The 10669-nt window shown below is 39.6% G+C and overlaps 1 protein-coding gene across 1 annotated transcript in view; it reads left to right on the top strand.

The window, feature by feature from the left end:
• Window positions 1–8052: 8052 nt before the first annotated feature.
• LOC124147018 (anoctamin-8-like) overlaps window positions 8053–10669 on the top strand; it is a 58897-nt gene continuing 56280 nt past the window's right edge. Inside the window, exon 1 of the mRNA XM_048396415.1 lies at window positions 8053–8272. Within this exon, the coding sequence (XP_048252372.1) occupies window positions 8185–8272 (88 nt within the window). The 5' untranslated portion in view covers window positions 8053–8184. The remainder of the gene's footprint in view (window positions 8273–10669) is intronic.

Raw genomic sequence — 10669 nt, 5'->3', positions numbered from 1 at the left:
TTTTGTTTGTTTGTTGTTTAACGCTGCTCTCAGCACCTGATCCGTTGGTTGCCTCTTATGAAAAGCATAGTCGCATCGTATGCCAAAGTCTCACAAGCATGTGTGTCTGAAGACTTATTCTAATCCGGATCTTTCATGATGTTCTACACTGAATCCGTGATAACAATTGCATTTATGTTTGAATATTCTTTGTTCCAGCACTTGATGATTAAAACATTTCAGATGACCATATTTGTAAGTACTGATCTTGTGATCTATTTGGCACAATACATCTTATGGAGTTACAATTTGAATGACATTTATACATCAATCCAGTCCTAATAAAGGTACATTCAACGGACTATAACCACTTATTCGTATTACCTTAATAACGATTCTCATCTACAACTATTGTACAATGTACATGATGAGACATTTGTTGATTTTCCGAACAGGTATGGGCCCAAAAAGACACCATATACACATATACTTTCCAAAAAAAGTAGGGTGTCAAGAAATATAGATGTTATAATCAGTCATCAAAAGAAACATCAGCTTTGAAATAGAGTAGACCAATGAAGATCCACTGTAGAATAGGTCTTCAGCAACCCATGCTTGCCCTAGAAGATGACTGCTTGTCGTAAGAGGCGACTACCGGGATCGGGGGTCATGGTCGCTGACTTGGTTGATGCATGTCATCGATGCTCATGATGTCAATCACTGGATTGTCTGGTCCAGACCCGATTATTTACAGACCGTTGTCATATACCTGTAATTGTTGCTGAGTGCGGTGTTAAACAACAAAGAACAAAGGAAAGAAATAGAATGTGTCTGGGACGGGAACCTAACGCCCCAAGATACCCGAAACATTGCACATGGACCTTGCAACTCTTACCTGTATGGGTAGTGTCCTTCATTTTGACACTTCAGTGAAAGGTTGTCACTTCGTCAAGAGCCAGTAGTAGTGTTGATTTTCATTGTCCACTGTAACAAGTACGCTCGCTTCTCTTGCTTCAGTGCAGGAATTGGGATCGGACTGTGATGAACACCTAATGGCTGTCGTCAAGCTTCGAAATGGAAGAACTCAGCGATTGGCAGACTCTGGAACGGGCTTCTGCAGACACAAAATGTTAATGATCAGCCCCGCACATGGCGCCCAAGGTCAACAACACAGGTCCGCGGTTCCATTAATCCAAAGACGTGTATAGATTGCATCGTATATATACGTCTTTGATTAATCAGAAATCAGGATTTAAGAAATCGAGCCAAGCAAATCCCTGACATAACACAGATTTGGGGGTGGGTCTGTGAGTGAGTGAGTTATAATTTAACATTGCATCGGCAATACTTCAGCTATAGAGGGGAGGGTCAGTAAGCAAGTAGAAACTGTTAGTAGTTTTAAGTATTTAGGCCTAATATTTTCATCAGATTGTAGTTTCTCTTGGCACAGAAGACCTATCAGAACTGGTAAATAAAGCATTGTATTACCTGCAACGTTCCAATCCCTATAGGGGTCACGGGTGGCCCAGTCGTCTCAGGCGCCGCAATTCGCTGTGCAAAGTTGTGTCCCTTGGGCACGCCAGAAACCTACGATTGTGGGCTGAAGTCCCGGTTCGCCCCGATTATGTTTCTAGGTTTGTCAGCACCATGCCCGTGCTCGTGGGTTTCACCGAAGTGGTAAACGTCTGAGACCTGCATCACTTCGGGCTATCCTCCCACATTAAACTGACACGCCGCGATATGACTGTAATACTGTATAAAGCGGCGTTAAACCCAACTCACCCACTTACTCACTCCGATCCCTATATATCTCCGGTACACCCATATCAACTGTTCAAGACATTACCAATACTAAGTTATGGATGTTTGGGGGTTTATGGAAGCACCAGCTCTGGTGTACCTGAAGGTATGTTAAACAAACATTAAGAGTCCGAAGTTCAACACCGTCAGCTTTTGTTTATGGTAAAGTGGGTGTGCTTCCATTATGGACTACCAAATTGATTCGTATTGTGAAATACTGGATGAAATTCTCAGTTGTAATGGAGAGGGGTATGTCTATTCTAAAGCTTTGGTAGATAATGCTCTTTATAAACCAGAATATAAGACTCGGGCTACTCCGGGAAATATTGTTCCAATATGGTTATGGGTATATGTGGCTGTCACACAAAGTGATAAATAAGATAAGCAATCGACAATAAATGTACGTACACAAATGTGGCGAAACCAGTTGATGTCACTCAGTGAAACTAGACTATATTTGAATATAAAACATTCTCTTACTATCGAAAAATATTTAACATTAATTGATGTCTCCAAATATAGACTAGCCTCAACTCGGTTCGGAGTAGGTTCTCATAATTTATTGATTGAAAAGGATAGGTGGGTAAATTCTAAATTAGCGTTGGAAAATAGTAATTGCCCTCTCTGTATTAATGAGTTGGAAGACGAATACCATGTTGTTATGGTGTATCCACATTACATTACACAAAACTACGGTTATAACGAACTCAAAGAGATCATTCATTTTAGTTCGTTATAACCGTAGTTCGTTATTATATATGCAGCATATATACAGCATGTGGTCGGGACAAAAACAATCCTTCGATTCGTCATAAGCGTGTTCGTTATAAACGTAGTTGTCTGTATGTTACTTTGAGACGACGATATCTATTTGAATACTTATGTAGATTTCCAAGTGTACTGCTATTTATCTATTTGTTTCAAGATGAAGTAACAAAATTATTCATAACTTATCTGAATACTTATTTGATATGGTCAAAGTTAGAGATAATAATAATTTCATATGTCCATGAGCTAACTTTGAAATATAGCTGTTGTCTATTTAATCTCCGATGGTCGTGGGTCTGGTCTTTGGTGGTTTGGGGGGCGGTGACGCAACAATCGGACTTTGCTACAAGCAGCACCACCAAGCCGCAAGTGTGTCTACCGCGAGGTTGACAACCGAATTGTCAGGCTGAGAGCCCAGCTACTACCACAGCCTGAAAACTCCAATCCAGTTTCTGGATGCCCTTGGTAATATGCTGAGGCTTGGTTAGACACTATGGACCATAACATAGTGCGTATAATTATTATGATGGTGGTTAAATATTGATATGAGAAGAACACGTATTAATCATATAGTATATTTAAAATTTATATTCTGTACATTTTGTCGTGTTATGGATGATATAAACATTGTCTAATGAGATGAGATGAGACCTATCAAATATAGAATATTTAACACAATACACTTCTTTGTTATGTATAGGCCTATGGGTAATTCCATTATTCATCTAGGGGCGGTCGGGTAGCCTAGTGGTTAAAGCGTGCGCTCGTCACGCCGAAGAACCGGGTTCGATTCCCGACATGGGTACAATGTGTGAAGCCCATTTCTGCTGTCCCCCGCCGTGATATTGCTGGAATATTGCCAAAAGCGGTGTAAAACCATACTCACTCACTCACCCCATTATTCATCTGAGGTAACAGTATGATGCCTTGCTGTGCACTCAACCAGAAGAGTTGTTGTTTTAAGGTGTCAAACAACTGGCTGGCTGACAGTGGGAGGTTACCGTTAGAATAGGTGTTCAGCAACCCATGCTTGTCGTAAGAGGCCTCTAACCGGATCAGGTGGTCAGGCTCGCTGACTTGGTTGATGCATGTCATTGTATCCCATTTGCGTGGATCGATGCTCATGATATCATTCTATGGATTGTCTGTGTCAGACTCGATTGTTTTTAAACCGCCGTCATATATAGCTGAAATATTGCTGATTGCGGCGTAAAACAACTAACAAACAAATAAAAGATGTGCCGTTTGCGCGCCGTGCTGGTCCTCGTTCTGTCTCTCTATGCGATAAAGCTCCTTTGTATTATATTTTATTTAGAAAATTTAACAACTGCTTTTTTTCAGAGACTAGATGTAAGTCATGGTTGAAGGTTGAATGTGTTCACAGCTGACTGTATGTCGTATCATGTACAACATGGTTGTATCTTCACACACGGAATTTACTTCACTGAGAAAATAATAATTACTTATCTAAAAAACTTTAATATCTTCACCATTAAACGAGTCTTGATATTGTTGTCAAAACGCTTTTCCCGTTTACAGTCATTTTCAATGTTACCAGTACTGAATTCATCATGAGTGTTTTCAGTAATACAGATATCCTGGCTAATATTTACAATATCATTAATATCAATATTATGTCCATACAAACATTTAAACTAAGTAAAATGTGTACATCAGAAATATGGTATCAAATTCAACCAATTCGAAATGGGATATACACACCTCGTCAAAAGTATTAAACTTACACTTGAAGTGTAATTGCGAGTTCATTTTCAATGTAGAGATTTTCAAATGGTAAAAGACACATCTTCTGTCTGTGGAATGTAGCCAGCTTACCTGCTGCCCAAGATGTTTGATGACAGAATGTTCATGCGTCTTTACTATTAAATTTGAATGAAATTCTACCAAGTTGAAAGTCTGTCTTTGGAACGAGTGTAACTGAAATGCCTAAGTGTACTATCCCAGAACATCAAAGATGGCAAGTCACTGCATAGCAGGCACCAATCTCGCATGTCATGTCGGGCTATTGCCACCGTGTCGAACATTCAAGACTTCAAGACTCTTTTATTCTGTAATAAAGGCCTCCAGCCCAGAGTACATGTGTATATAATCAAGTCACAACAATTTTAAGTTACAAACAACAATTACAATCATTTAGAAGAGATCTACTATAATCATCAAGTGTCGAACATTAATCACACTGTAATCAGTCACTCATTAGAGAACACGTTTACTGGACATGTGTGGGACTTGCCGAGATCAGGACGTCCATGGAAGACCAGCGCCAGAGACGGCTGCCAACTTCAACGTGCACTGTTCTTCGTCATCACTGGCCTACCCACATTACAGTGTCCCTTAGCACCATCATGCGTCGACTGAATTCACAAGCATTAGGGCCAGAAGACCAACAAGACGCCCACTCCTCTCACCCCACCACACGGGGGACCATTTAGCCTATGTCAGTCTCAAGCACTCTGGAACTTGAGGTCATGCAAGGGGATTCATTGGTCTGTGAGAGTCGGTTTGTGTAGCACCTCACTGCTGGTAGACAATGTGGCAAAGAGGAACATCTCAGAACAACGTCCAGGAAACACTGGCATGTGGTGGCGGCTCAGTGATGGTATGGGGGTGTTGCGCCTTTGATTGTAAACTTGATTTGGTTACAGTTCAGGGGACAATGAATGGACAAAGGTACCAAGATACCATATTAGACGGTTTTGTTGTGCTTCATTTTGATAAACCTTCACTTGGCACACGACCTGTCTTTATAGATGACACTGCCGAATTGTGACTAACCATGTTCAGAACAACGCCATTGAGACTGTGCATTGGCCTTCTCGAAGCCTGGACCTGAATCCAATCGAGCATCTGTGGGATCAGTTGGGACGCAGCATCACGTTGTAGACGACGCAGTCCCAATCTGATCACAGAAACTGCATTAAAGCAAGAGTAGGGAGCTTACGTGTTACTGTGGATAATGAATACTAATTGCTCATTGCAATTTGACCTTTCACCGTATCCTTGAAGACCCGGGTTAGAATAGGTCTTCAGCAACCCTTGCTTGCCGTAAAGGCGACTATGCTTGTCCTAAGAGGCGACTAACGGGATCGGGTGGTCAGACTCGCTGACTTGGTTGATGCATGACATCGTATCCCAATTGCGTAGACCGATGCTCATGATGTCAATCACTGGATTGTCTGGTCCAGACTCGATTATTTACAGACCGCCGTCATAGATTTGGAACATTTCTGAATGCGGCGTTAAACAACAAACAAACAAGCACTTTCACGAACGTGTCAAAATCAAGAATGGCCCCCCGTACCCACGTGCACGGCAGACTGCATGGCCCACGTGCAATGTAACGGGTGAGATGGGGCGTTAGGTTTTGGTTCCGAAACCGTTCTTTCTCTAGCAGTCATTTTTCAAAGCTGATCTTTCTTCTGACGACCGATATCGCGCGATCATATGGCAAGCCGTTTTCACATTTATTACGGAATTACAGATATCTTCAATTGTTTTAAAGATATCTGTATTTTATTTAAAGATATCTAAGAAATTAGTTTGTGATATCTCTAAATGTATTTAAGATATCATTAAACAATTACCATCCTACAGTACATAAATATATTAGAAATAAATTCAAGATATCTTAAATTCAATTCAAGATATCTTGAAATAAGTTATACATATCCACAAATGCATTGCAGATATCGTAATTCAATTAGAGATATCTTTAATTCAATTAGAGATATCTTTAATTCAATTCAAGATTTCATTAATTCTGCCCGTTACGGATATCAAACATCCAATTAAAGACATCATTAATACTTTTGATGATATCTTTATATCAATTATTGATATCAGTTATCTAATTTAAGTGACATTATTAATGTTACATCTTTAATAATGGCAACAATTGAAGATATCAATAATTAATTTATGATATCCGTATTTAGTTTCAAGATATCAGGAATTGAATTAATGACATCATAGCAAAACATGACATTTTGATATCTTTAACTCATATTTTGATATCAATAATCGAATTTAAGATATCAGCAATTCTTTTCAAGATATCTTCAATTCCATTCAAGATATTTTCAATTCATTTCAAGATATCTTTAAAACAATTGAAGATATCTTATATTTTATTGCAGATATCTACAATTATCTGCATTTAAGATATCTTCAATTCCATTCAAGATATCTTCAATTCCATTCAAGATATCTTCAATTCATTTCAAGATATCTTTAAAACAATTGAAGGTATCTGTAATTCTGTAATAAATGTGAAAACGGCTTGCCATACGATCATAAAATTTATATTTCATCATCCCCTATTTTTTTGGGAGAGTATCATGTGCGTAACCCGTGTATATTGTTGTTAGCACACGACGAGTGCAAAAGTGTATGAACGTATTACACAATGTTTGGCGAATGTTGAACATTTCAAACTCAGGCAACTCTTTCTCAACGTTATATGGTGTAACTCTTTTAAAGCTTTGTTGCTATATGTGTCACATCATTTTATGACCGCCGCGATTCGCTGTGCAGAGTTGCGTCCCTTGGGCACGCCAGACCTATGCTTGTGGGTTCGAATCCCGGTTCGCCCAGATTATGTTTCTTGGTTTGTCAGCACCATACCCGTGTTCGTGGGTTTCACCGAAGTTGTAAACGTCTGAGACCTGCATCACGTCGGGCTTTCCTCACACATAAATCTGACACGTCGCGATTTAACGGGAATACTGTTAAAAGTGGCGTTAAACCCAATTCACTCACTCATTTTATGACAGGCTTATGTCGGATTTATAAAGTGCTCGCCCACTGAGAAACCATGCCGCAGTTTATCATGCATACCCCACTCAGACACATGCATGTAGTACTAACTCCGAGCCGACCAGTCCTATTGATGCCGAGCGCCAGGCAGGGTAACAACAAGCTCCATCTTTTAACGTCTTTGGTATGGCGCGGCCGGGGATCGAACCACCGACCTTCCACTCTCCGGGTAGACGCTCTATCCACTAGACCAAGGGGCGCGGCCAATCCATGATAATATGTTGATTTGTTTGTTGAAGTAAAATTAATAATGGTGTACATATCGTGTTGGTGATTTTAGGGGTAGGCTTTTGGGTACACCCCCCACCCCCCTCCCACATATTGAAGTTACAATTGCCACAAGTGCACACCGACCCCCCTCCTTACTTTTTTTAAAATCCTTGATCCGTGCCTGACACACATTCAATATTAGCTGAATTAGATATGAAGAGTCAACCATGCTCACAAATTATCATAGACGTGTTATTACCGGTATTACAGATCATATACACGTATTATATATCCTGCCATGACATCGATCAGTAATATGAACAGGAAACAACGTGAACGAAACAGTGTCCCTGGTTCAACAATAAACATAGCCCATATTATCAAAGTCGGCGTCATATTTCGGTTGTTTCGAAATGCTACACAAACCCCTCGAGACATTTCTTACTTTCACTCACAGACGGAATGCTTCGACTCACATCACGTGACCACACATGTGCTAATATGGCGGCGAGGAATATGATGGGGAAGATGGTCGCCAAAGTGCCACACACATTAGACTCAGGCTCTGATTAGTGTTGATGGGTAGACATAATGAGTTCCATAGCTTCCGAACGCGCAGATCACCGACGTCCAGACGATGCCATGCCACCAAGCAGACGAGGCTTGCGACAGCGCATACGTGAGTACACACCATACACACAGCTGATCACTATTTTGTTTTCATTCGACACGACACAACAATGACGTGTTTTGCTGCCGTGGCGATTAATGTGCATGATCGCTGCATTCACATCTGTTAACTCAACAGTAGTGATGAGATAAACAAAACTACATGAAGCTTAACTGGGTCGTCAAGAGATGCCATAGAGCTGTCAAATCATAAACTAGGTTTCGTACGCTTTATCAACCGACCGATGTAAACAATGAAAGCGTTGAAGGAAGTGTCACCTGTTTTCGTGGTACATTAACTGTCGTGTCTGTTGTGCATGGTCCCTTGATAGAAATAATATATTTAGGAAGGTGCTGGGTAAATGATCTTTGTGTTTGTGGGCCTAGACAGTTATGATAATATATTACCGGATTGGTTTATTAGTCATATTATGTATTCATTTCATCAGAGAAAATATGTCTCTTGTTGACTCTCTCGTGTGAACCAGATATTAAAATAAATATTATCTAAAATGTTCAACCATTCAGTTTTGATACTGAGACTTTTTTTAACTTGTAGAATATTCGGTACAATTAACATTCATAAAAAAAATATAATAAGGTAAGGCATGCAGGTTAATGTGATATAATTATGACCATAGATATGTATAACATTAAAATACAATGTAAGATCATTTGAAAAATTCACCCTACTCCATTAAGACCACATTCTTAAATACCTGATTATTTTACAGAATCGACTGATAAAGGAAGAAAACTAGTGTCAGACATTTTCAAGAAAACATCAATAGTTGCCATTGGCAACATAATGTAGTTGATCTTATTAATTTATTTGCTTCCTTATCAACACTGGGAATAGGTGGTGGATGGTGCCCTGCTTGTTACCTTTTAAACTGCAGAGAATAGGGTGTGTGTCCTATCCAGTTGGAAAATGTATCATGTGTTAAGTCAATTCACTGAGATAAGAATCCATTCCTTGATTGGGTGGCGGATGTATAGGTAATATAAAAATGTGTGTTCGATAATGGAATCCCTATGCTTATAATTTGTTCATCGCCTTCTCTGGAGCGAGAGATCAGCAAGATTACATGAGGTCATTGACACGTTTGGAGTCTTTTTGTTATCAGAATATTTACTGTCTATAGTTCTTCATGCATGTTTTCATACCTGCTCAATAACCCGGTTTACTTAGCACATCTTTGGAGCTTGGACATTTTAAGACTTGATCCTGCACCACATGACAAGTAATTCTTGTGTAGCCATTGTTGCATTTACTGGATGTGAAATAGTTCTAACAAACAAACAGTCTTAGTTCAAAATTCATAGATAGGCTTTTGTATTTTGTTCAATGTTTACAGCTGTACAAGAGTTACGAATAAACGATGCACAATACCTAGCCCTAGCGTAAACAGAGGGGCTAATCTTTATAATAAACCGGGGCGGTCGGGTAGTCTGGTGGTTAAAGCGTTCGCTCGTCACGCTGAAAACCCGGGTTCGATTCCCGACATGGGTACAATGTGTGAAGCCCATTTCTGGTGTCCCCCGCCGTGATATTGCTGGAATATTTCTAAAAGCGGCTTAAAATCAAACTCACTCAATTATAATAAACCAATTATACCCCTTATGCATGTGTCATGTCCCAGTGAAGGCTGTGCAGTTGGAATTAGTGTCAGTGTGTGAAATTGGGACTCTACGTTTGTGCATTTCAGGTAATCCTTGCTTGATCGGTCAGTACACTCCAATTATGACTATTCCCATTATGACTACTAACAAAAAAGGGGGTAAAATAATCCTACCTATAGAATAATGGACTACTCGAGTCATCATCTGGGACAACTCCAATCCTCGTCTTTATACTCTGCCCATAAAATAATAATACACCATTTATATTGCGCATATGTCAACACCACTCGGGCTTGTTCAGAGTGGTATTATTACCCCAGTCACTGGATCAATGTGCACTCAAGAATCATTCTCAGCTCCCTGGGGAGTATACAACCCATATATACACAAACAATGTCTGATGAGAGATGTTGTTATTTTCGATGTATCATTTGTTCTTGTGTTCTACATTCTCACAACAATCACAGAGCTTACCTTCCAGAGAAACCTGTTCAGGTATTCACAATGGCAATAGAAATGTTAGTTGAAAATGAATAAAATGCTATGTTTGCATTATTAAAGAAAGCACGAAATATTAACTTGCCAATTGATTGATGTTATCAGCATCTGACACAATGACTGCCCTGATATTAACCTATGGTTCGGCAATTTGGGATTTGAAAATACAAATCTAATTGAAAGAGGACATTTAAAATTTATAAAAATTGCATCTGTTCCTTGTTCACAACACCAACTTTTATGATCTACGGTAAATTTGGAAGAATCACTGTATATTGAAATGTGA

Source organism: Haliotis rufescens, unplaced genomic scaffold, assembly GCF_023055435.1.
Source record: "Haliotis rufescens isolate VD_foot unplaced genomic scaffold, xgHalRufe1.0.p SCAF_1, whole genome shotgun sequence".
Lineage (NCBI taxonomy): Eukaryota > Metazoa > Mollusca > Gastropoda > Lepetellida > Haliotidae > Haliotis > Haliotis rufescens.
Note: the sequence above shows the minus strand (reverse complement) of the source record. Positions and strands in the feature narration are given on the sequence as shown.